Raw genomic sequence first — 27,500 nt, forward strand, 5'->3', positions numbered from 1 at the left:
TCAGTAGCCTGTTAGTGTCAGTAGCCTGTGTTGGTGTCAGTAGCCTGTGTTAGTTAGCTACCTTAGAGTACAAATCAAATATTTTGGCCCAAAATCCCATTAATGAAGGTCAGAACCAGAACCAGAAGGCATGAGATAGTGTGCGATATGGCAAAAATATTATATCATGATTTTTTTCAGGCAGGATCATGATCTTATCACGATTCTTTTTCATAATGGTTTTTAAGACTATTTTGCAAGTTACTGAACAGTACAAATACATCCAAACCTATTTCAGGGTTTGTGCGATCATGGAAACACCTGGAAAAGTCATGGAAATTTAAAATACCATTTCCAGGCCATGGAAAAGTTATAGAAAAAAAATATTTATACCGTAATAGTTTTCCCTTCTCTTCTCTCACAGCAACTGGAGCTCATTACACCTTTTCAGCTGTACTTCAACCCTGATCTGATCCTCAGGAATTACCAGGTGAGTGAGTTCTCACAGACCAACCTCCAGAGAAGAGCTTTATCTTTCTTTCTTTATTTTTTATTTCTTTAGTACATAATACATTTTTTTAAGTACATATATACAAACAATCTCAGCTCAATTCACAAATAATGAACATTGTGGAAATTAGGGATGAGTACCGTTCACGTACCTGGAATTCGATACGGTACCGAAAACGGTACCTTTTTCGGTACTTTACACACTGTAATAACAAAAATGTATGGTTGTAAAAAAATAAGTCCAAACTTCTCAATTCCCAAACTGCACCTTTGTTTGTTTGTTGTTGTTTCTCATTCAACTGTTTCCATGATGTCATGTTATTTTGTTGCACCTTAGTTTTTACTGAATTGTCTCTGAAGGCTAACCGCTGGAGATTCAATAATAAAACATAGGCTCCATCCACTATTAAAATGCAAGCCGTTTCAAAAACATTACAGGTATATTGATTATTATAGATAGATTATTATTGATTATTTATACATGATAGTTTTTGTCAAACAAATGCCTTGTGGATGTATTCATTCAGTTGTATTCAAGTCCTGGTATACAGCTGAATGTTCTCTTTGTCTCATTTTCCAGGTATGGCGGATAATAACCAACTTCCTGTTTTTTGGTCCAGTTGGCTTCAACTTCCTGTTCAATATGATTTTTTTGTATCCTTTTCAGTTGCAGGTCTACCAGCAAATGTACATGAAACCACTTTGCATATATTCGGTTTCACTTAAAAGGCGTAAAGGCATGTGTGCCTTCGGAAATGGCATTATTAAACGCTGCTATTAAACCGCTCTGGGGAAAAAGTCACATGATCGGAATCTTTATGTGATGATTATGATGCAATGTAAGATTGGCCTTGGAGTTGTCTTTCTATTCATAGATTTCTGTTGACATCACAGCACTGTTGTGGCGCCATCTTGCGGACCAATTTGAAACAACAAGATGCCCTTTATTTACTGCGCAATTGGAAATAGAGTGGAACACTAAGTGTCAAACAAACAATATCTCAAAAACAATATTATATTGACATGAGTGAGAGCAGAAGTAGCTGAAGGCTTTGATGTATAATATAATATATAATGATATAAATATTGTCTGGTGGTCTGGGAGAAATAGGGGAGAGTTTCTAATTTATGGTAATATCAAAAAATGAGAATGTCAAATTTTATACATTTATACGTCATGTTTAGTGTATTCTCCATGTTTAGTGTATACTTCCTGTTTAGTGTATATACTTCCTGTTTAGTGTATACTTCCTGTTTAGTGTATATACTTCCTGTTTAGTGTATACTTCCTTGACCGTGTTGCCTTCAGGTACAGATACTGTCGTATGCTGGAGGAGGGCTCGTTCAGGGGACGCACCGCTGACTTTGTCTTCATGTTCCTGTTCGGTGGCCTTCTGATGACCGTATCCTTCCTGTAGGAGCCATGCTGTATTGTGTTCACTCCCTGTAGGAGCCATGCTGTATTGTGTTCACTTCCTGTAGGAGCCATGCTGTATTGTGTTCACTTCCTGTAGGAGCCATGCTGTATTGTGTTCACTTCCTGTAGGAGCCATGCTGTATTGTGTTCACTTCCTGTAGGAGCCATGCTGTATTGTGTTCACTTCTTGTAGGAGCCATGTGTCACTACTTGATCTGAGTCGCACATGTCCACTGTCGATGTCAACTCAAACGGAGTCTCGTTTTACGACATGTTAGCTGATAGTTAGCTTTGGTGAAACGAAGTAGTAGTATCCAGTAGGGGTGCTCCAAAAAATCGATTCTGAAAGGATCGCGATTCTTAATGCCACGATTCCTGGATCGATTCCAAACTCCCAAGAATCGATTCTTCTTTGTATTGTTTATTTTTTATTTTTTTTACAGTGCACATGAAGGCAACATGCAAGATACCGGCTGAATAAGTGTCCAAATGTTCATGTCATTCGTGTACTGTACTGCCACGGTGCCACCACCTCTTGCACTTAAGAACTCTGGTTAATGTATTCCCCCCAAAATCTATAAATCCTTCTCAAAGTCTACAGATCCCCCCCAGCCTATAAATCCATTTTATCTGAAGAACATAAGGGGGGAATTCCCCCCTAGTTTGCTAAATGAATTTAGGCCCTGACTGTAATACTTCAGAAGTTGAATTTGAAGTTCAGCATTAATATATTTGTCATTTTTTGTCTTAGATTTACCTTTGTGTGTTATTGCAATATAAACTACATAATTGAGAATCGATTCTAGATTCTGGAATCGAGAATCGTTGGAATCGAGAATCGTTGGAATCGGATCGTGACCCCAGGAATCGGAATCGGATCGGATCGTGGCTTAGCCGGATCGGAGCACCCCTAGTATCCAGTTATGGAATTATATTCATAAGCACTAGCTTTGGTGACCATATGATTGGAAACAAAGTAGTATCCAGTCATGGAATTATATTAGGGATGTCAACGGTTAACCATTAACTGGTTAACTGCCGAGAACATCTCTGACCTGTTAAGCATGTCTGTTAAACGGTTAATTTGCATACGCGTTGCCAATCTGGCAATTTTTTCCCTCTTTCGTGGTATATTAAAACATGGCATATTAAAAACATATTTTAATATAGTTATGTTAAGATGGCTTTCCACAAAGTAGGAAAAAAATAGCCAGGTTGTCAACACTGTTGTATGCAAATTAACAAGCAAATTGTCCATTTAACCGACATGCTTAACCGATCAAAAACGTTCTCGGCGATTAAACGGAACCGTCGACATCCCTAATTGAGATGTAAATGCCCTCAAATTAAAGATGGAATTCTGCAGTTAAAGCACATTTTGATTGTTTACTTTTAAATCCATTGTGGTGGTGTACAGAGCCAAACTGATGAGGATTGTGTCCAATGTCCAAATATATATGGACCTAAGATTCCACATGTTCAATCCTTGTCTGTCTATATTTAGCCCATGGCACACAAATCAAACATTTTACTGTACAACAACTGTTTGATCATATTTGACTGGTGTGCCATGGATTTAAGTGTAATTCATGGACTTTGTTTGCCAGGCTCTTCTTTATTAAACGCTCGGATGTTTGCCAGGTTCTTCCTTAATAAGCGCTCAGATATTTGGCACGTTTGTGAGTCTGGTGTTCCTGGGCCAGGCCTTCACCATCATGCTGGTGTATGTGTGGAGTCGACGGAACCCAAACGTCCGCATGAACTTCTTCGGCCTGCTCAACTTCCAGGCTCCATTCCTGCCCTGGGTGCTCATGGGCTTCTCTCTGCTGCTGGGCAACTCCATCATTGTGGATCTATTAGGTAGCTGTCATACTCCATACCTGCCAGCAGGTGTCTCCCTATTTTTTGCCATGTTTTTTCTCCCCCCCCCCCCCCCCCCCCCCCCATTTTCTCCCAAATTGTACTTGGACAATCCCCCCTGCTGTCCCGGTCGTTGCTCCACCCCCTCTGCCGATCTGGGGAGAGTTGGAAGTACATGCTTCCTCCGATACACGTGCAGTCGCCAGCAGATTATTTTCACCTGACAGCCAGGAGTTTCACCGGCAGGACATAACGCGTGGGAGAATCCTGTTATTCCCCCCAGTTCCTCCCCCCCACCCCCTTCTCATTATTGTTTATTTGTTTATTAAAAAGGATCCCCATTAGCTGCCATGACATGACATAAAACACATGACATGAGCCGTGAGGTGACGCATCGGTCGACATCTAGTTACCGCTAGTCGTTTCTCGTGCTTTCGGTGGGTCAGCCCTCTAAGGCAGGGGTTTTCAATGGGAGGCAGGCCTCCCCAGGGGGGCTCCAAACAGTCTCAGACTTGAACCTTGTCATGCTAGCTTTTGGGGAAGGGGGTGAAATCCAAAGTTTGGCAAAGTTTTGGAGAGGGAAAAACTATTTCAAAGGGGTCACTTGACCTCTTACCTGAAGATGTATGAATGAGATAAGGTAGCATTTTTTGATGGGGTAGCGCGAGGATTTAGCATAAATCGACAGAGCAACAGATCACTGACAGAGTTTTGACATTTACTAATAGGCTACCCCACGAAATCTCCCTCTTGTTCACAGTCTAATGTTGGCAGGTATGGATGTCACTCTCATCCGGATCCATTATGTAGCGCCTTAGCTTAGCGGTATTCCGAGAGTGTGTTTGTGGATGATAGTGATTGTGACTTCCTGTTTTGTCCCGTCCTGAGGTATCGCTGTTGGTCATGTGTACTTCTTCTTGGAGGATGTGTTCCCCAACCAGCCAGGAGGGGGCAGGTGGCTCAGGACCCCCTCTATCATGTGAGTTTCCATTTCTTCCTCCATGTTCTTAGCCTGGTGTCCAGCCCTATCAGTCACAGTTTTGCAGCACTCTTTGAATTATCATAGCGATTCATAATATGGGTCTGGACGTGAGCCTATCCACTGGTGGTTATTTATTTCAGACAGGTACTCTCTGAGACGCCTGAGTGGCTGGTCCATTTAGGCGGCAGAACTAATCTCCCGATGACGCATTACAGAGCACAGCAACAACACACCTGGATATTATCTAGGACTAGGTCAACAACCAATGTGTTGCCAGGTCCACGGAATTGGGCTACTTTTGAAGTATTGCCCTGGATTGAATTCCTTTAAGATAGTTTTCAGACAGACCTGGCAACCCTGACCTGAACATGGTGGTAGCAACGTGTGCCGCCGGTTGAATGTTAGAAAGCTAGATTTAGCGATTCCGTCAGCCCTTAAAACACTTAAAGAGCATGGTGCAGGTTAGACACCACTTTGCATTAATATGTGGGACTTTTATGTAGCAATTAGGATTATCTAACTCTAATAAAAGTTCTAATAACATTTTTATTATTGAATTTTTTTTAGATTTAAAATGTAAATTGTCCATAAAATCTTAAAACGTTTTAACGTAATGTAATTTCACATAACATCAACATTTATTTTTGGCCCATGGCACTCCACCCAGATTAATTTTTGGACTTTCATAAGAAAGAATTTGAGCACCTCTGCTCTAGAGTCAGAACAATGGGTCTCAAAGTGTTGTCTGGGGACCCCCAGGGGTCCTTGAGGGGATCCAGGGGGTCCCCAGCAAAAAGGGGGAGAATTGATTTTTGCTATAAGTGACACAATGCCAGAATGTATGACTGTTTTGGTCATGGGTTTCATACACTATCTGTAATAAAACATCTAAAAGCTAAAAGCTAATCAGATGGGGGTCTGTGCTCTAATTTGTGTCAGTTTAGGGTTCCTTGATGTGGAAAAAGTTTGAGAATCACTGGTCTAGATCTAGAAGTCCTCCATCCGCCTCTTGTCTGTATCTCCCTGTAGAAAGATGCTGTTTGACACTCCAGAAGAGGACGCCAACTACAACCCCCTCCCCGAGGAGCGCCCCGGGGGCTTCGCCTGGGGGGAGGGCCAGCGCCTGGGGGGCTAAACCATCCCCTCCCCACCCCCCATCGCCAGCTCACTTCTATGGACATTCCCTCAGAGAGAGAGAGAGAGGAAGGGGAAGGGGACGACTTGTTAGTTTTGTTCTGGACTCAGAATGCCAAAGCAGCAGAAGTCATTGGAGATGTCCTCCTGTCTGTCTTAGTAAATGGCTTCCATCATCCTCACAAACTCTTCTCCATGCCAGACGCTCTGACACTACTGGAGAGAACAGACGCCCCAGGGACTTTGGATGGCACGCCTTTCGGCCTGGTCCATGTTTGTCTTCATCAGAGAAAAAATAGTGATATTCAACAATTGTCAGAAGAAAGAGAAAATGACAGATGCAGTAAAATGCCGAGTGTGTTGTTTCTATTTTATTTTATTTTATTTTTCATTTCACTTTTTTAAAGAATAAATGTGTATGGCAAATTACTATGAATATATTTCATTTGCCTGACTGTGAGAGTACCTCCGGTTTATTCCAGTGATGCTGCATCCATATTGTCGTTACCAGCCGCAACTGTGTGTGTGTGTGTGTGTGCGTGTCTTTGTTCACACCAGGCGCTTAACAGAAGCAGAGCTGAACAGAAGCTGAGTGTCACGCTAAACCGGTCACACAAGAAGCACTCTATTTTCCTCAGTGCCTCGCTCCCGCCCACAACTTGCATTGACTTCATGCTTAGCAGCTTCGCGCTTGGAAAATATAACAGAATCCTGAACGATCGCTTCAGCGCAGCTTCAACGTGGCTTGAGCGTGGCACGCATACGGCTGGTGTGAACGGTCTCGCCTGTTAACAAGGACGCCGAAATGAAACTGCATGCGTAGCCTCAGTGTGGCTTGAGTGTAGCTTCAGCGTATGGTGTGAACGAGGGCTTAGGGATGCACCGATAACTGATATTAACATTGCTGTTATGGCCGAGTAACAATATTTACCGATGATATGATCTGATAATCACATTTTGTACATATTGAAAAACACATGTAAACACTGTCAATTTGAAAAAGTAATGTCTTTGGGGGTTTTTTTCAAAACATTTGGAACAGCCCATAAATCAGATTTACCGCATTGCTTCCTCTCAATATGAACATGATAACACATTGCTGTTATTTTGCTCATCGGACCGATACGGTATGTTAAAAAATGACTGACGGCCAATACCGATATGATTGCCGATATATTATGTGCATCCCTTGTGTGTGTGTGAGAGAGAGAGTGATGTGGTCCTGAAGACATCTATTGTAGCGGAAACTACCACAGAAGCCGTTTTGACTACTTTGCCAGTTGTTTATCTGTCTGTCTGAAAAACACCAGTTTTCATAATTATGTTAATTGATTTAAACCTCTGACCTTTGTGTTTGGGTGATAATGCAACGTTTTAGATGTATGAATATTCAAATTAATGTGAAGTATAGAATCGCAACTCTCACTTTTACGGAAGCGTATTGGTATTGCATTCACTTGAGAAATAAAACAACCCTGTTTTTCTGAATTAAAGAGATACGTTTTCATTAAAATATTCTCTGCTGTTTTCCTGAATTAACGAGATAAGAAACAGCCCTGTTTTTCTTAATGACATACTTTTTCACGAAAAAAATTATTCAGCCCTGTTTTTCTGAATTGGGCAGGATTTATTATTTTCATGAAAAAAAATCAATTCAGAAAGACAGCCGTTTTTCTGAATTAATTCGATTTTTTTCATAATTATCTCGTAGACCTCTCAGAAAAACAGATCAGAAAACATTTTTTTTAACGAAAACGTATCATTAAGAAAAACGGCGTTTTTTATGTTATTTATATAATGCAATGCGCTTCCGTAACATTTTTATATACATGGTATATCATAATTATTACATCCTTATCGTCACACAATTACCCCTATGTAGCTCGCATCTCCCATTTTCCCCGCAGGACGTGAACGCAGCAGCAGCTAACGTTATAGGCTACTGACTGGCTAGCTGTTAGCGACTACAGTACATAGAGATGCAATTAGCATTAAGTAAAACGTTTGGCCAGAAGCCAATAAAATTTCAATTAGAAGAAGATGGAGACTTCTACATGGTTGGATCAGAGGTATGTGCCTCGCTATCACTGCTCAGCTCTCAGACTGGTGTTTCGGCTGCTTTTTGCTAGCAGCTAGCTTACCAGCTAGCGTGCTAACGGTGCCACATTCAGTTTGGTAAACAAAGAAATGCTAGTCCTAGCAGCTCAAACATCATCCATGCTGTATGCAACAAAAATGATGCTGTAACTTCTTCTCACTAGTAGTAGTGTAACCTAACGGTAACGTTACATCTATAAGTTAACGTTAGTTAGCTAACCAGCTAAATCACAGTACCATTCGGGACTCACTGAACTCAATTGGCACACAATTCACCATTGTGAGTGAGCTAGAGCACAGATGCATAATGTGTTCTCAACTACAGATCCCCCCCCCCCCCATGTAACTGTGACTACCCGAGTGCGAGTATTCGCGAGTACATGTACCCCTGTGGTACACGTCACGTACCCCACTTTGGAGATAATGTAAGTGAAAAGACAGCTTGACACATTCCACTGTTGCTTTCAGTGGTAGACACTCTGGATGACGTTCAGCTAAATATCTCTAATATAGCTGTAGTGTGGCTGTGGCTCAGTGGCCTAGTGACAGCTGACTAGTAGATACAGATGAAAGACTTACATCATGATAGCCAAATAGTGATAAAGTGGACTCTAATTAAGTGTGATGAAAGGCAAGGTAATTCAAATGGGGAGTGTATCAATGTTCCCAAGGCTCAATGTTCCCAGGTTCCAATAATACCAGTGTTTCCTATATGCATTCAGCAGCAGCGCACAATTTGTTTTTAATGACATGTGAATATGAACGAAAATGAGTGTTGGCCTGTCAGATGTGACTGGGGAGGGCATTCCAGAGGGAGGGGGCGGCTGCAGCAAGGCCCTGTCACAGCTTTACCAAAGAGATCCCTGCGATGCTTGTCAAAGTGGATACAGTGGAATCCGCTTATAGGGATGATCACAGTTATAGTGATCAACCGCTTATAGTGATCAAAAAGCTTGGTCCCAAATCATTCCTATATACATGCTGTTTAAATAATGAATCTCTCCCCTTTCATCTCCTCTCCTCTCTCCCCTCATCTCTTCTCTCCCCTCTCTCCCCTCTCTTCTCCTCTCTCCCCTCTCATCTCATCTCTCTTCTCTCCCCTCTCATCTCATCTCTCCTATCTCATCTCTCTTCTCTCCTCTCTCATCTCCCCCCTCATCTCCTCTCTCTTCTCCCCTCTTCTTCTCTCTCCCCTCTCATCTCCCCTCTCATCTCCTCTCCTCTCTTCTCCTCTCTCCCCCCTCATCTACTCTTTCTTCTCCTCTCCCCTCTCATCTCTCTCCCTCTCATCCCCTCTCTCTCCCCTCATCTCTCATTGTCTCTCCTCTCATCCCCTCTCTCTCCTCTCCTGTCTCCCCTCTCATCTCCCCTCTCCTCTCTCCCCTCCCCTCCCTCCCCTCCCCTCTCTCTCCAGGTCGGAAACTATCTGCGTATGTTCCGAGGCTCTCTGTATAAAAGATACCCGTCTTTATGGAGGAGGCTGGCCTCAGTGGAGGAGAGGAAGAAGATTGTAGCTTCATCACATGGTGAGTGTTGTAGGCTACTTGGTTTCACATTCGTCTTGACAAAAGTATAGGTGACGGTGTTGTTTAGTCGGCTTATAAATTATAATTTATTTATATTTAAGGAGAGGTGAAATCCGAGGGCGGGGGTCTAAAGCAGTTTACTTTGATCCAATGAATGGTACAATCAAATTAAAGTGATTGCAAAGTTTTATTAGAAAATGTGAACGTTTTTGGTTTGATTTTCCCTCCAAAAGATTAAGGAATTTTGGTGCTATAGTTTTTGTTATTATTATTATTATTATTATTATTATTATTATTATTATTATTATTATTATTATTATTATTATTATTATTACCTTTATTTATACAGGGGTGGCCCTTGAGAGCAAGCTCTCATTTTCAAGGGTGCCCTGTTACAGTAAAACATATATAAAAATGACAGACAGACACCTATCTTTTCTTCCCATTGTCCATCTGTAGCCACTAGTGTGACTCTGCTGAAGGCATCAGAGTGTGAAGAGATATTCGAGGGTAATGATGAGAAATACAAGGCCGTGTCCATCAACACAGAACCTCCAGCTTACCTCAGGTAACTACTGATTGGCTGACTGGATGTCTATGTTTGTTTATTTGGAGTGTTTATTTGATTTGAACATATTCATCTTTGTGCATTTTAAAGGGATAGTTGTGATTTTTTTTGATGTGGGGTTGTATGAGGTACTTGCTGACAGTCGGTGTACTACATGCAGTAGAATGCAGCCGACGCGGTCACAGTTTGGAGAAATGGAGACCGGCCACGTCAGGAAAGTAGAGCCGTCTCCTGAGTGTGAACAGAGTCACGGGCAAAAATGTAACAGAAAAAAAAGCTTCCATACTGCTCACTTGGCATAATCCAAGTCTTCACAAGCCCTGAGATGCCAAGTTGACTTGAAAAGATGTCAATTGGCTCCCAGTTGAAAAAAGAATTAAATTAAATGAGGACTTACCCATAAAATTGTACATAATGCGGTTCCCAAATATCTGTACTATTTTAATCGTTTCAGGCTATTTCCTAACCTGGCTGATGTGAGCTAGACGCGACCAAACGGAACAGTCAAACAATGTCCCATAACCATAAGCACAACGGTAGTAAGGTTAGGCATATTTGCGACTATTGCATTATCCAAACTTGACGGTAACATTATTAGCTTCTGGGTGGTAAATACATAGCCGCGTTAGCAAGCAGCTAAGCTAATGTTATCTATAGCCGGGCCAAAACCGACGAGAAGAGACGCGGCTGGGCTCATTTTTTAAGTTAAGTAACGGTGCATTCAGTCAATGGTAAGAAAAAACACCTTTTCCCCCAAACTTACGGATAGGACCTTTAAGGCTGGAACCAAACAAACCTGTCACCTACTGAATCGTGAGTGACCATAAAACATTTCAGTTGGAGCAAAAACAAAAGATAAAGATGGAGGGGGGGGGGGGGGGGGGAATCCCCATTGTCCCATACTAGGGGAAAAAAATCTTGCTTCCAGAAAGCGGCCATATTTTAGTTGGGGTGGCTCAGGGTGTGTTGTTGTCCTTCCTGTGCAGGGAGCAGAAGGCGAAGCGGAGCAGCCAGTGGGTGCCCACCCTGCCCAACAGCTCTCACCATCTGGACGCTGTGCCCTGCTCCACCACCATCAACCGCAACCGCATGGGGCGCGACAAGAAAAGGACCTTCCCCCTGTGGTGAGAGACACTGCCTACACTCACACCTGTCACACTCACACCTGTCTACACTCACACCTGTCTACACTCACACCTGTCACACTCACACCTGTGTCTACACTCACACCTGTCTACACTCACACCTGTCACACTCACACCTGTCTACACTCACACCTGTCTACACTCACACCTGTGACACACACCTGTCTACACTCACACCTGTCTACACTCACACCTGTCACACTCACACCTGTGTCTACACTCACACCTGTCTACACTCACACCTGTCACACTCACACCTGTCTACACTCACACCTGTCACACACACCTGTCTACACTCACACCTGTCTACACTCACACCTGTCACACTCACACCTGTCTACACTCACACCTGTCACACTCACACCTGTCTACACTCACACCTGTCACACTCACACTTGTCTACACTCTCACCTGTCACACTCACACCTGTCTACACTCACACCTGTCTACACTCACACCTGTCTACACTCACACCTGTCACAGTCGAGAGACACTGCCTACACTCACACCTGTCACAGTCGAGATTATTTAATAATATTTCTGTTTCTAACGGAAATCAATCTTTAATAGTTTTATTCTTCTCTTAAATGGATGTTCCTGACAGAGCTCGACACTTAACTTGTTTCATCATCGTCCCTTGCGGTTATAAGATGTCTCACTCTGTGCTCTCTTCTCTCTCTCTCAGCTTTGATGATCATGACCCTGCGGTGATCCACGAGAACGCGGCCCAGGCAGAGGTGTTGGTTCCCATCCGTCTGGACATGGAGATAGATGGACAGAAGCTCCGAGATGCCTTCACATGGAATATGAATGGTATAGAGTCTATAGACTATAGAAGACCCAAACGCAACAGAAGTTTGCCATTTTATGTTGTCGTGTAAACAGGGCCTTGGTTTGAAGGGTTAGGGTTAGCGGTAACACGGTCTACACGGTCTACCTTCTCTAATGTTGTACCCCCCTCCACCACCACCAGAGAAGCTGATGACCCCGGAGATGTTTGCAGAGATTTTGTGTGATGACCTGGACCTGAATCCTCTGGCCTTTGTCCCGGCCATTGCCTCAGCCATTCGTCAGCAGATTGAGTCTTACCCAACTGACAGCATACTGGACGAGCAGACCGACCAGAGAGTCATTATCAAGGTGAGTGCCCAACCAGGGTATTTGAGAACTTCTCTGAGTTTGTAAAAGATGTCATGTACGTTAAGTCTTCGTACCTTCTGCAGCTGAACATCCACGTGGGGAACATCTCCCTGGTGGACCAGTTTGAGTGGGACATGTCTGAGAGGGAGAACTCCCCCGAGACGTTTGCCTTGAAGCTGTGCTCGGAGCTGGGTCTGGGCGGAGAGTTTGTCACCACCATCGCCTACAGCATCCGTGGCCAGCTCAGCTGGCACCAGCGGACCTACGCCTTCAGGTAACTCACTCACTCACTCACTCTGTAAGACAGGGTTTCTGCGGGGTCTTAAAAAGTCTAAAATACAATCATCTGAATTTTAGGCCTTAAAATGCTTAGATTGGACTGCATTTATATAAAATGTCTTAAAAATGATTTTGACAGGTCTTAAATTGTTTGGGCTATGAAATTAGCTTGACTTTTATAACCTTACACACTGTGCACGTTCTCCTCAACAAGTCTTCGCATTCATAAAAATGTTACCTATCTTTCCATGTTGTCCCAGCCTCAGGCAAAGTGACAGCCACCGTAGGCTGAAGTCATATTGGGAACTGGCAGAAGCAGGTTTGGTTAGTAGCGGACAATAATTAATAATCAATACAATTATTCATATTAATACAATTATTAATAGAGTTAACTAGAGGGCACTCGGTAGAGTGCATACGTCCGCCACAGCGTGTTAGGTGAATCCGTTTGGAACTTAGGCACCTTTTTGGCTATCCCATAGCCACGCCTCCTTTTGACCAGTGAGCATGGAAAGTGAATCAGTTCGTCCTTGGCCCATGACCAACCTTTCTACAAAGCTACGTGGTGCTACGTGAATCCGTTTGGAAGTTAAGCATCTTTCTGTGATTGGACACGCCCATTGTCACACCCCCTTTTAATTTTTATATTCGATATTCGCTTCTTGTCGGAGCCATTCTGTGCGCAAAATCAAGTTCAACTCTATTGTCATATTTATAAATACAATAAAATTCTTATGCTCTGAGCTCCCTCTGCCTAAACACACAAGGACATAATCACAAAATCCCGACAGAAAAGAAAAAGAAAAGTAGGCGTAAGCCTACATAACTATGTAGGCACAGTCACATCTATACAGGGCTATACACCTGACTCAGTGTATATACATAACCACAGTCCGAAAATACAATACAATACAATACAATACAATATAATATTATATAATATACAACACAATCAAAGTGACAAGTGCATTGCAGTACGTATGGTTCAGCTGTTCAGCAACCTGACTGCCTGGGGGAAGAAACTATTACTGAGGCGGGTGGTGTGTGATTTGATGCTCCGGTAATGTTGTTTGGATGGGAGGAGTGAGAACAGGTTATGGGCGGGGGTGGCTGGTGTCTTTGATGATGTTCTAAGCTTTCTTCTTACAGCGAGTGGTGTAGATGTTATGGAGTTGTGGCAGCTCTGTGCCCATGATTTTATCTGCTGCTTTCACAGCCCTCTGTAACCGTCTGCAGTCCTGGGCGCTCAGGTTTGCCGAAATAATAAGATGTGCTTTTCCTATAGGTCAATTCCGTGGTGTGAAGCGCGTGCCTCCCCCATATACTCCCGAGTGGAGGCGTAATGTTACACTACACGGAAAGCTGCGGACACCACGGGCGAGTAGGCTAGTTCTGAAGTCCGCTTGGACTTGGAGGATGCATGGAGAGAGAGCGAGGGCGCAAGGGAGAGAGGAGCAAACTAAGTAGCCTAATAACGAGCAGGTGTTATAATAAAAAAAGATATAGTTAATAGCCTACTTAAATAGGCTACATGCATTTTGGTTATGGCCACGTAGGGGGTTGAGTGAACCCCCTGAACTAACGCAAACTTTGCCTATGGTGGCGCCGAACGACTCCCTTTTGGAGCCAAGTGGCCATTCGCGGAACTACAGCTTTCAGTATCGCATCCGTGGCATCCTCTTGTCAGAGCCCGAGCTAGCCCACTGCTTAGTACGAGAGAGAGAGATAGAGCTAGCCCACTGCTTAGTACGAGAGAGAGAGATAGAGCTAGCCCACTGGTTAATACGAGAGAGAGAGAGATAGAGCTAGCCCACTGGTTAGTACGAGAGAGAGAGATAGGAAAATACTCAGAACAAGACAAGAGGTTCTCCTCCCCGCAGGGAGACACAATAACTGCCTTTTTACCACACAAGAACAAGAGATATGACCTTGAGTCCGTCTCCCAATACATACCCAACCAACCGATATCCAAATAGTCTAATGTTTGGGTCCAGCCCTATACATACGTTTCCAAATGCCATTTGTTTTCAGTTTTCAATTTGCTTTGCATATTTAGGTCAAACCATCTTCCTACTATGGCTTACCATTCAGTTTGACTTAGTTCCTCTTTAGTCATTGGTGTTTGTTTTGGTTCTCACCTCAAGTCAGAGAGGAAGTGTTTTGAAAGCATCTGCTCCATGGCTTTTTGTGTTGCTAATGTCTTTTGAAAGCATAATATCCATGGCTTTTTGTGTTGCTAATGTCTTTTGAAAGCATAATCTCCATGGCTTTTTGTGTTGCTAATGTATTTTGAAAGCATAATCTCCATGGCTTTTTGTGTTGCTAATGTGTTTTTAAAGCATCATCTCCATGGCTTTTTGTGTCGCTAATGTCTTTTTAAAGCATAATCTCCATGGCTTTTTGTGTTGCTAATGTCTTTTGAAAGCATAATAATATCCATGGCTTTTTGTGTTGCTAATGTATTTTGAAAGCATCATCTCCATGGCTTTTTGTGTTGCTAATGTGTTTTTAAAGCATCATCTCCATGGCTTTTTGTGTCGCTAATGTCTTTTTAAAGCATAATCTCCATGGCTTTTTGTGTCGCTAATGTCTTTTGAAAGCATAATAATATCCATGGCTTTTTGTGTTGCTAATGTCTTTTTAAAGCATAATCTCCATGGCTTTTTGTGTTGCTAATGTCTTTTTAAAGCATAATCTCCATTGGTTTTTGTGTCGCTAATGTCTTTTGAAAGCATAATATCCATGGCTTTTTGTGTTGCTAATGTCTTTTGAAAGCATAATATCCATGGCTTTTTGTGTTGCTAATGTCTTTTGAAAGCATAATATCCATGGCTTTTTGTGTTGCTAATGTCTTTTAAAGCATAATCTCCATGGCTTTTTGTGTTGCTAATGTCTTTTGAAAGCATAATCTCCATGGCTTTTTGTGTTGCTAATGTCTTTTGAAAGCATAATATCCATGGCTTTTGGTGTTGCTAATGTCTTTTAAAGCATAATCTCCATGGCTTTTTGTGTTGCTAATGTCTTTTAAAGCATCATCTCCATGGCTTTTTGTGTTGCTAATGTCTTTTTAAAGCATAATCTCCATGGCTTTTTGTGTTGCTAATGTATTTTGAAAGCATAATCTCCATGGCTTTTTGTGTTGCTAATGTCTTTTGAAAGCATAATCTCCATGGCTTTTTGTGTTGCTAATGTCTTTTGAAAGCATAATCTCCATGGCTTTTTGTGTTGCTAATGTCTTTTGAAAGCATAATAATATCCATGGCTTTTTGTGTTGCTAATGTCTTTTTAAAGCATAATATCCATGGCTTTTTGTGTTGCTAATGTCTTTTGAAAGCATAATATCCATGGCTTTTTGTGTCGCTAATGTCTTTTGAAAGCATAATCTCCATGGCTTTTTGTGTTGCTAATGTCTTTTGAAAGCATAATCTCCATGGCTTTTTGTGTTGCTAATGTCTTTTGAAAGCATAATCTCCATGGCTTTTTGTGTTGCTAATGTCTTTCGAAAGCATAATCTCCATGGCTTTTTGTGTTGCTAATGTCTTTTGAATGCATAATCTCCATGGCTTTTTGTGTTGCTAATGTCTTTTGAAAGCATAATCTCCATGGCTTTTTGTGTTGCTAATGTCTTTTGAAAGCATAATCTCCATGGCTTTTTGTGTTGCTAATGTCTTTTGAATGCATAATCTCCATGGCTTTTTGTGTTGCTAATGTCTTTTGAAAGCATAATCTCCATGGCTTTTTGTGTCGCTAATGTCTTTTGAAAGCATAATCTCCATGGCTTTTTGTGTCGCTAATGTCTTTTGAAAGCATAGGTCCCTATCGTTGCATCGGCGCTGTTTCTAGGCCGAGCGCCTGGCGCAGCCCAAATCAGTGGGTGTGGACCAGCGCACTTGATATCTTGGTCTTGGCGCTAGACGCAGCCTCAACCATTACAACCACGCCTTTTAAGCGTAAAATTATGCACCGTCAGTTCATTGGATAAGTGCAATAAACGAATCGCATGCTTGCCTTTTAAGCTCCATTCCAGTGGTCCAGCAAAACCAGACGAAACCCAAGCCTCTGATCCCCCCCCCCCCCCCCCCCACACCTCCCTTCATCCCGTCTGTCTCCATATATCGGCTATTATTCCATATTATGATGCTTCTCAAACCAATATAACTGCAGTTGAAATACTGCAAGCATGTAAAAACGCTACACTATAGCAAGATCAAAGTGAAAATAATGTTCTAAACGCATCAGCTAGAAAAATATAGCCTATTAGATTGGTGAAAGTTTGTCCAGAAAGATATCATTTTCTCTCGCCTGCTGCAGGAAGGATGATGCACATAAATATAGCCTACATTATGTAAAGTCATTGCATAAATGTGTTTTTATTGTAAAACTAAATGTGGAGTAGGGCCAAGTTATTGGAGTGGACATCACAGTATAGCAGATGACAGTAGAAGCTTCCGAAGCGCGTTCCGCTGTCACTTATCTAAATCACGTTAAATCGACAAGGGATATTTATAGCCCCAGTAGGACATATATGTTTCACATAGGGTGGTGTTTTCATTTCGATGTTTTATTTGGTCCAATATTGAAATGTTCTACAATTGGAGGTTGTCTTACCATTGCACATTATTTAGATCCTCCCTTAATATAGGTTTTCGGCTCATTTAGTTGCTATTTAGTAGCGAAATGGAGTCGGTATTGTGCCTGTCAGACTGAGGAGAGAGGGAGAGGTGACACAGAGAAGGGTGAAAGAGGAGAGAGCCAGAGGGGAGGGAGAGAGCCAGAGGGGAGCGCTCCGCGCAACTGGCCCACTGAATAGACCTGCTTTTCAAAGGCGCAAGGCGCTAAATTAACGCCAGGTCGGAAGATAGCAGTACGCCGGTATTTAGCGCCGGCACGCCCACTTTGGCCCATTCTGGGACTGCGCCACGCCCATTCGGCCTAAAGCGCATTTGGCAGCCTAAAGCCATATTGATATCGTCCCAAAACAGGCGCAAGGCACGTTTTTTTGCGTTTAAGGCCCGTTTTAGCGCCGAAGGCTTGTGGGAGAATAGGGCCCATAATCTCCATGGCTTTTTGTGTCGCTAATGTCTTTTGAAAGCATAATCTCCATGGCTTTTTGTGTTGCTAATGTCTTTTGAATGCATAATCTCCATGGCTTTTTGTGTCGCTAATGTCTTTTGAAAGCATAATAATATCCATGGCTTTTTGTGTTGCTAATGTCTTTTTAAAGCATAATCTCCATGGCTTTTTGTGTTGCTAATGTCTTTTAAAGCATCATCTCCATGGCTTTTTGTGTTGCTAATGTCTTTTTAAAGCATAATCTCCATGGCTTTTTGTGTTGCTAATGTCTTTTGAAAGCATAATCTCCATGGCTTTTTGTGTTGCTAATGTCTTTTAAAGCATAATATCCGTGGCTTTTTGTGTTGCTAATGTCTTTTTAAAGCATAATATCCATGGCTTTTTGTGTTGCTAATGTCTTTTAAAGCATAATATCCATGGCTTTTTGTGTTGCTAATGTCTTTTGAAAGCATCATATCCATGGCTTTTTGTGTCGCTAATGTGTTTTGCTCTCTCTCTCTCTCCCCACTGTCTTGTTCCCTCTAGGTCTGATTTCAGGTCAATATGCTTACCAATTACTTCCCCTCTACCCCAAAAGCTTACCCCTCTTCCACCTTCTCTTACCACCTGCACTGAGCTGAGTACATTTACACTTCTCTCCTTCATCTCTTCATTTTGAACCGCCCACCCCTTCAGTATGGAAGTCATTACAGACATTACATTCAAGGAACACTCCGCCAATTTTCATCCAGCTTTGTATCATTACAAACTCGGTAGTATATCAGAAAACTGTAAGTAGTTTTGCAGGCATTCATTTAGTTTGACAGTTATTGAGAGTTGTTTGTAGTTAAGTTGTTTGACGTCATTCATGCACAAATGACATCACTGGTCCACAAATTCACTCAAATCAACTCTCAATAACTGTCAAACTAAATGAACGACTGCAAAACGGCTTACAGTTTTCCTATGTACTACTGATTTTGTAATGAAGTCAGACACTACATTACATTAAACTGGCCAAGTCGAGATAAGCACCAATAGAGCCTTTCATATGTCTTGTTCTTGCAGTGTAGTCGCCTCGATCTGTGTTCCCCTCCAAATAACATCCGAGACTTTTTCATTTAGCTCTTCATCGCAACCAAACGGACAAGATGGTCAACAACAGTAGTTTAATGAAGAAGAGAAGAGCAGTCGTTTTGAAATTGCATAAGCTTGTTCAAAGTGTTGTTAGCGCTGTTCCAAATATTCCTGTGGCTCAGTCCTGCTCTGCTGTAGCTCAGTCCTGCTCTGCTGTATCTTGGGAGAAACAAAAAATTAAGTTTTCACGCTTGGGGGAGATGGAAAAGTTGGTGTATATTGATAAAAGGTAATGCGATAAATGTAGTGGAAACACATTAAGCGAGTCTTCGGTCGTCTCTCCCTTCCAAAACCACGCAGTTTCATGTCAGTGTAGCCTACACTAAATAGGGCTATACTTGTAAGGTAAATAATGGTAAATAGGCGGTACAATTTTTAGACCACCTCTTTAAACAGAAGACTGGGATTAATGTTAATGTGACTCACTTCTCGCTGCTCCGTGGATTATAACGTTACGCTTGCAGTTGAAGAGTGGCACCTGGTAATCCATAAATTGCATCTTATGGTCTATGTACCTTTGTAGATCATCAACAAACCTTAAATTAATAACGTAAATGTGTTTAATAGAGCTTGGTCCCTGCCTGCCTGCAAGACGACACGTATCAGGTCTAGCAGCAGATCAGCAGAGGCACACAGCCTCAAACTACAAACTCAAACATAATAGCAGCGGATGGAAGCACGCATTATTTCGCATTTTCTTTTGCCGACTTTCTGAAAATGCAATAAAAATTTGCGATATCTTCGGATGGAAGCCCAACTATTGTTCCCACCACAGGAGGGGTGAGCAAATGAAAGAGGCAAAATTGATCCGATTATTGCCAGATAAAGGATCTATGCACAGTGTTGTGCAGTGTGCAGGGCATTGCTGCGAGGATTTACGCACAATTTTGAGACAGTGCAGTGATGATTTTGTTGGGTGAGACTGTTTTCAATTTAGTTATTGGACTGCAGGGTTACATTATTTAACCACAATTTAAACATGAATGTGGGAGAAAAAAAAAGATTAAAAGTCCTCCAAAGTGGATAAAGATGTTTAAAATGTTTAAAAGAAGATATTTGAAAAAAGAAGGATAAAGATGTTTTAATAAGATCTTAAAGAATATAGGATAAAGATGTTTACAACATTTTTGGAACTCAGTTTTATGCCCGAGTGGAGCATGCAAACAATAATAGTAATAATGGGAGGGGGGGGGGGTCTGTCTATATGTTCCCTGAGGGGAGGCACACCCTCCCACACTTTGAAAACCTCTGTGCTATAGCATGACTTGGTGAGCTTTAAGTCACATCACTATAAGGTTATTAGCACATTGTATGATACTATAACACAGTTATGAGGACTTATGAGCAGTATTTGCTGGCTGCAAGTAAAGTGTAAAACAAAAAAGATTCTTCTTTCACACACTGTTGTCACACTGGCACGGAGGTATAAAGCTTGAATGATACCGAACGCATCCGTGTCCGTACGGACAAGTGACTTCAAATCAGCAAACACGGCCCTCTGCGAGGCTCCCGTCCGGACGGTTTTCGCCTGTCCGTGCACACCCCAGATTGTCTAACTATGCGGACGTGCGACTATGTGGACAAAGTGGAGTTTTCAAAAATAACAGTCACTTCCGCGAGGAGAAACCCACACGAAGTATAAAAGCTCTAAACGTTTTCTTGTCAGGATTCCGTGTCTCTCATTTCTCATTGCGACAGTCCATACGTCAAGCATAATTCTCGCTAAAAGCATAATGAATGCTGAACTTCTAATATTATGTCCACCACATAATACTTTATAAACCTTGTTACAAGTTTCCATGCCATGCATGATTATAAACATTTAAAGCCTAATAAATGCACCATAATATCTGATGAATGTGCTCATACTGTAATGCATTATCGACATGACCTTCATGAAAGTGTTACCGACTTTTCTCATCCCTCTCTGGCTTATTGTGCCCTCTCTGACACATCATGACCTGCTCTTCAGTGCTCTCCGGTGGACTGATGCTATATTGCCATGCCTGTGATTTCCCACAGTGAGAACCCACTCCCCACAGTGGAGATCGCCATCCGCAACACAGGCGATGCCGACCAGTGGTGCCCCCTGCTGGAGACCCTCACAGATGCCGAAATGGAGAAGAAGATCCGAGATCAAGACAGGAATACCAGGTGAGACAGGTGTTAGATAGTGACTGACTCAGTGGATATTATTTCTGAAATTATTTGATTGACATTGAAATTTCTACTTATTTTCAGGCGCATGAGACGACTGGCCAACACCGCCCCCTCCTGGTAGAAAGAGGCGTTCAGCTGCATCGGGCCTCCATGGGCTGTTGGTGATGGTTCTCCTGGAGACTGCTGTTACTATGAAATAAGCAAGAACTATACAAACTTAGGCTCAGTCCAACTATACACCAACAAACTTAGGCTCAGTCCAACTATACACCTACAAACTAAACTAAACTACAGACTAAGGGCCTGTGTCCACCTAGCGTCTTTTCCTCAGGTCCAGCGTCTTTTTTCAGTTGTTTCCAATGGGGGGAGAGCGTATGCGAGCGCACACGACCCTCTATAGAAAGTGCGCTGCGCCCAGCGTCTATTTTCAGAGCGCTCCGGCGTTTTTGTGCGCCCGCTCCCAGCTGAGAATAATTTAACTTTTCAGAAAGACGCTGGTGTCGGGTGCTCCTTTTCTGGCAACTAATCATATGGAGAAACTATCGCAACAGAGACAGAAAGGCTCAATTGTGGGAGCAGATTGGCTAGACACTTAATATTTCTGGTGAGTGTTGTGCTTACTGCTTTTAATAGCGTGGCCTACCTGTGTTGTTAGCTTGCTAGCTGTCAGCTGTCAAGCTACTACCGCACTGAACTAACGTTAGTTTGAGACTGCTTCCTTGTATATTGTGCGCTGGGATCAGCGCTCCCCAGCGCACTCCCAACGTTTAACGTCGGAAAAAGACGCTAGGTGGACACAGGCCCTTAGGCTCAGTCCAATTATACACTTAAAGACTTACTGTGTGTTCACACCAGGGCCAATTCACGTGACGAGAAACACAAAGGCGCGAGTGACGCGATTCCACCTCATTGCTAGAAAATGTCACCTGGAGCGAATAATTCATCTTTTTTTCTTGCCCCGGTGTGAACGCACAGTTAGGCTCAATCCAAAGGTCCCGTCTTCGTCACACTTGCAGACTCTTATGGCCCAATTCCACAGCAGCTAGTAGCGCGGTCCCGCTCCGCTCGACTCGACTTTTGGTCTCATCCCACCGTCAAAAACCGGCCCAGCTCGGTTTGATTTTAGGCCGAGTCGTGCTACTTTTGGTCCCTGCCTCGTCGGGGTACTTCGGGCTGGCGAGTAGGTCCCAAATGGTGACGTAAAACTCTGATGGCTACTGATTGGTCAGAGAGAATCGTGTTTACTCTGTCTACTGACTGTCAATGCAATGCTGGCGGCTGCATACCAGTTTAGTGGTCTTACCTTATCTTCTGTTATGTATATTTCCATCAGTATTTTGTGTCGCTGCCTTCACCTCCGGTGAAATAAAATCGTGGCGGGTGTTCAATTGTCTGAGAAAAAAGTCCGCTGCTCGCTCAGGGAGCTCTGTAGCTGAGAGGAGGCTGCAGCGCTCCGCTAGGCCGCAGCGGGTGTTTGGAAGCCCCGGTCTTGCCTGGTGAGAGGCTGCGGGGTAGAGGCTTCACTCTGTTGCGCCTCTCCCGTCCCCGCACAGCACAGCACATGCCTGTGATATCATTCTCTTGGCCGATTGTCACATTTGCCCATGTACACTGTAGGTCATTTAGAGGCACCAGTATTTCATAAACAGTTTAAAAGTTCTGTGGATGGATTTAATTGTAACGTTATGTTATAGCCAAAGGACAGATATGCGGTCGCTATTTTTAGACGACCAGCTGTGGGCGGGGGTGGGTGGGGGCACATGATCCGCGGTGGAAGCAAAACGTCAATAGGGCTGATACGATTAGAGCCGAGTGGTGACGAGCTGTACAGGGCAGTAAAATGTGGTGGAAATGAGCCATTAGTGGACTTTGTGGGCTCGTTCGCCGGAGGTGTGCGAGTGCTGAGGGCTCTAAATCTACAATTCAAGGGGCCTCAAGCAGAGCTTCTGCAGACTTCATACTGTCCGCTTGGGCTGCAGACTTCACCATGTCACTGATTTAATGACCCACAATTCATTGCAATACACACATGACGTAGGTTTTCCACTTGCCGAACAACAAAAGCGAAAAAAAGATCTTCTTATTTATGAATGTGTAAAACAATGACTTTATGAAAAACGTTACTTGAATCATGTAGGCCAGAAAGAATATTCAACCACATCATGACAGAGAGAAGTACAGGCTACAGAGGGCAGTCTTTAGGCCACAGAGGGCAGTCTTTAGGCCGGTCTGTCAGCGCTCATATTTCTAGCCTGTCTGGCCCTTGCAAACTTGACGTCACGTGATGACACTGAACACATCACGGTACTTGACGTCACGTGATGACACTGAACACATCACGGTACTTACCACTGAGGTCTGTGAGCGCTCAGTGCACCAGACTGGAGGGTACACATTTGGATTGGGCTTTAAACACACACACAGTACCACAGGAATCCCATTAACTTTGAGACAAAGGGAACCGGAAGTGCTCAAATCCAGGGGCCAGTTGCACAAAGCATTTTCCTTAGGTCCGATTTAAGGTGTACATAAAATTAAATCGGTTACACAAAACACCCTTAAATCTTCTCCTTAAGGTTAAACATTTGAAGGAAAACGTAAGCACAAGATCTAAGGGTGTTTTGTGCAACCGATTTTATTTTATGGACACCTTAACTCGGACTCTTAAGGAAAATCTTAACTTAAGGTCCTTTGTGCAACCGGCCCCAGGTCTTAAGGACTCATTCCTGTGGTACTCTATTGCGACATTCCTGTAAGCGGGAAACACACACACACACTGATCATGACTATACTCTTGAGAACGATGTAAACATATTTGTTGTTGCTTCCTGTTTTGTTTTTTGTAAAATGCCGTTAACTTTTTAGTGGACCTGTTTTTAAAAAAAATAAATGAAATAGTTGTGGAAAATGTGTGGCGGTTCTTTCTCTAATCTTTATCGTTATTGTTTATTTGACAGGGACAATGCACAAGAAATATATTGCACCAGAAATGCCTAGTAGCTCATTTGCATCTGTCACTGGGCGGGAGGAGACGGCGGTACATTAGACACATACAGAAAACATACTTAATAAACCGCACTCCCAACAACAGAAACCACGTCAACAAACCAGTACACAACACTATGGAGATACACATAACAGAATAGCAGTAGAATTACACATATCTGTATATCAGTACTTTTTGTCAAATTAATCAGAATCACAAAATGTCCCTGCATCTGTGCAAAATCTGTGTATGACTTTCTTAATATCATGTGAAATGTGCTAATGAAAGGCAACAAGTTCTAGAACTCCCTTAACTGCTTTTAATTAAGATATTTTGTGATTTCCCTTCAATAGGTTGATGAGTAACTTAGGTTTTGATTTGTTACTTTACTTTTTGACAGATTGTGAGTTGCCATCTAATAATTTCGCTGTAGTAATAAACAAAACCACATAACGTATATCATACCTGTTTCAAGTCAACGTTGTATAATACTGATACTCCTACTGCTTCTTACAAACTAGTTTGTGCTTCTCTTATATTCCAAGCCGTGGGTGCATAAAAACAGAATGCATACTTTTTGTAGTTGACTTTATGTTAAGCAGGCTAGCACCAGAGGACCTGAGGGAGCGGCTTGGAACATATTCAGACAAGCAATCAGATAGGTATGAGGGTGCTAAACCATGTAGTGCTTTAAAAACAAGCATATTTATCATGGGGCAATTATCTTTATTTCCCAAGAGTAGGCCTAGCCTACCTGGGCACAGTTGGTCTTCTTGACCCCCCCCCCCTCCAAAAAAAAAAAGTATGTGTTCGGTCTTCCCGATGTGTTAATTCTCTCTCCCTCCCCCTCTCTCCTTTTCTCTCCCTCTCAGAACATTGTAAAGCACTTGGATAATAGCGCTACTGTATATAAAGCAGTCCAATTTTCAAATCGGTGTTGAACCCAGTTTGACTTTTTTTACAGGAGAAAGTTGAGGAATGCAAGAAAACTTAAAAGCAAATGGATTTTATTTCAACCGTCAAACCATGATGAGGTCTAGAAACTGCTCCCTGCTCACTATCAATTTGTTCTGTCTGAAAACAATCAACAACAATCTCCAGCCGTCCAGGTCCTGACTTAGCTAAGCCAGGCTTAGATACAGGCCAATGTGAAGGTCTACACATCATTAGTTGCAGAAATAGGAACAAAGGGCTCGTTTATGGTTTTATTTCAAATAAAGAATGAAACGGGATCTTACACAAAATTATTTACACGGGAAATACATATTTCAATTAAAGGAACACTCTGCCCATTTTCAACCAGCTTTGTATCATTAGAACATCAGTAGTATATCAGAAAACTGTAAACTGTTTTGAAGTCTGTCATTTAGTTTGACAGTTATTGAGTGTTAAAGTGTGGACCAGTGACATCACTGGTCCACACTAACTCAAATTAATAACTCATTAACTCAAATCAACTCTCAATAACTGTCAAACTAGATGAATGATGAATAGTTTGACAGTTATTGAGAGTTGATTTGAGTTAATGAGTTATTAATTCGAGTTAGTCTTTAACACTCAATAACTGTCAAATTAAATGACAGACTTCAAAACCGTTTACAGTTTTCTGATATACTACTGATGTTCTAATGATACAAAGCTGGTAGAAAATGGGCGGAGTGTTCCTTTAAAAACATTGAATGCAAACGGTTAAGTATATTGACGATACATAAAAATAAATGTTGACATTGTTAAAGTAATAACTAACTGCTGCCAGTCATGCTGGAATTCTATTTAGCAGGTCTCATCACAGTGTATTTTACAAGTCAGTGGTATCAGTGTCCTGCACTGATTACAGCGCCTGAATCTAAATCAACATTATGTCATAATATGCATGAATTCATACAAATACGTCAAACCATCTTGTTGCTCTGTCTCATTTCTCTGAACAGGACATTGCATCAAACTGGAATGAATTATTTAATTACCATTAATATCACAACATGTACATTTGTCAGCCTCTCATTAATAAGTGTGGAGGAAACTATACATTAATTTATACAATGGTCACTGTCTTAACATACTTAAATGAACACTTTTAATGAGGTTCTCTTCTCGCTCTTCAGAAGACAAATTCGAAGCTATTTTCTTTAGCACCAACCACACATTCTTGCATCTTAAGACAACTATTTTTTTATTTAAAACAAAAAAACAACCATATTTTCATCTTAGTTTATGTTAATTAATTTATTCATTTATTTAGCCTTTATTTAAACAGGTAAAATCACATTGAGACTAGTCAACCAGAACAGACATTTCTCAGATTGATGCAGTATTGAGCTAGAACACGCTGTGCAACACCTTGGAACAGAGGCCATAGGGGCATGTGGCAGCCGTGCATGTACGTCCTGTAAAAAGCTTATTGTCTGCCACTCACCAGCTCAAATCCTTATTATAATAAATGGAGCTTGTATAGCGCTTTTCCAGATCTCAAAGACACTTGACACAATATACTAAACACTGGGGGGAGGAGGGGTGATGTTAGTGAACGAATAGCGGACAAAGATGACACTATGCACTAAATACTACACAGTGGGGGACTAAGAGAAGGCGGTGGAGAAGAGATGGGTCTTGAGGCCTGAGTGCAAGGTTCTGATGTCTTGAGGAAGGGAGTTCCAAAGCCTGGGAGCTGCCCGAGAGAAGGCTCTGTACCCAAAACTGTGGAGATCCGACTAGAGAAAGAACTGGGAGTGCCTCTATTGACCTCCATCTGCCTGCTGATCCCAGATCAGGACTGTGTGTGGGACCTGAGTCTGCCTGCTGATCCCAGATCAGGACTGTGTGTGGGACCTGAGTCTGCCTGCGGATCCCAGATCAGGACTGTGTGTGGGACCTGAGTCTGCCTGCTGATCCCAGATCAGGACTGTGTGTGGGACCTGAGTTTGCCTGCTGATCTCAGATCAGGACTGTGTGGGACCCGAGTCTGCCTGCTGATCCCAGATCAGGACTGTGTGTGGGACCTGAGTCTGCCTGCTGATCCCATGATCAGGACTGTGTGTGGGACCTGAGTCTGCCTGCTGATCCCAGATCAGGACTGTGTGTGGGACCTGAGTCTGCCTGCTGATCCCAGATCAGGACTGCGTGTGGGACCTGAGTCTGCCTGCTGATCCCAGATCAGGACTGTGTGTGGGACCTGAGTCTGCCTGCTGATCCCAGATCAGGACTGTGTGTGGGACCTGAGTTTGCCTGCTGATCCCAGATCAGGACTGCGTGTGGGACCTGAGTCTGCCTGCTGATCCCAGATCAGGACTGTGTGTGGGACCTGAGTCTGCCTGCTGATCCCAGATCAGGACTGTGTGTGGGACCTGAGTCTCGCGAGAGTCTCACAAGAGTTGAGTTCAGCTGCAGTGGATCAAGCCGCCATGTTTCCAGCTCAATACTGCATCAATCTGAGAAATTTCTGTCCTGGGTGACAAGTTTAACATAAACTAAGCTGAAAATAAGTCCAGGTTGTAAAAAAAAAAAAATCTAAATTCCCCTTTAACACCT

General features: G+C 42.6%; 2 protein-coding genes across 2 annotated transcripts in view; both read left to right on the plus strand.

Annotated features, from left to right (window-relative positions):
- LOC310780843 (derlin-2) overlaps positions 1 to 7,347 on the plus strand; it is an 8,251-nt gene extending 904 nt beyond the window's left edge. The window contains exons 2-7 of the mRNA XM_083641350.1: positions 404 to 469; positions 1,070 to 1,143; positions 1,799 to 1,892; positions 3,571 to 3,766; positions 4,655 to 4,745; positions 5,778 to 7,347. Of these exons, the coding sequence (XP_083497476.1) occupies positions 404 to 469; positions 1,070 to 1,143; positions 1,799 to 1,892; positions 3,571 to 3,766; positions 4,655 to 4,745; positions 5,778 to 5,883 (627 nt within the window). The 3' untranslated portion in view covers positions 5,884 to 7,347. The remainder of the gene's footprint in view (positions 1 to 403; positions 470 to 1,069; positions 1,144 to 1,798; positions 1,893 to 3,570; positions 3,767 to 4,654; positions 4,746 to 5,777) is intronic.
- A 502-nt stretch (positions 7,348 to 7,849) lies between these two features.
- Positions 7,850 to 23,888, plus strand: LOC310780978 (SWI/SNF-related matrix-associated actin-dependent regulator of chromatin subfamily B member 1-like). Its single transcript, XM_083641513.1, has 9 exons — positions 7,850 to 7,951; positions 9,394 to 9,505; positions 9,965 to 10,073; positions 11,060 to 11,197; positions 11,904 to 12,031; positions 12,192 to 12,358; positions 12,442 to 12,632; positions 20,849 to 20,980; positions 21,068 to 23,888. Exons 1-9 carry the CDS (start codon positions 7,862 to 7,864, stop codon positions 21,105 to 21,107), a joined length of 1,107 nt encoding a protein of 368 aa, XP_083497639.1. The 5' UTR covers positions 7,850 to 7,861; the 3' UTR covers positions 21,108 to 23,888.
- Positions 23,889 to 27,500: the final 3,612 nt, after the last annotated feature.

Source organism: Poromitra crassiceps (assembly GCF_964638095.1).
Source record: "Poromitra crassiceps genome assembly, chromosome: 8".
Lineage (NCBI taxonomy): Eukaryota > Metazoa > Chordata > Actinopteri > Beryciformes > Melamphaidae > Poromitra > Poromitra crassiceps.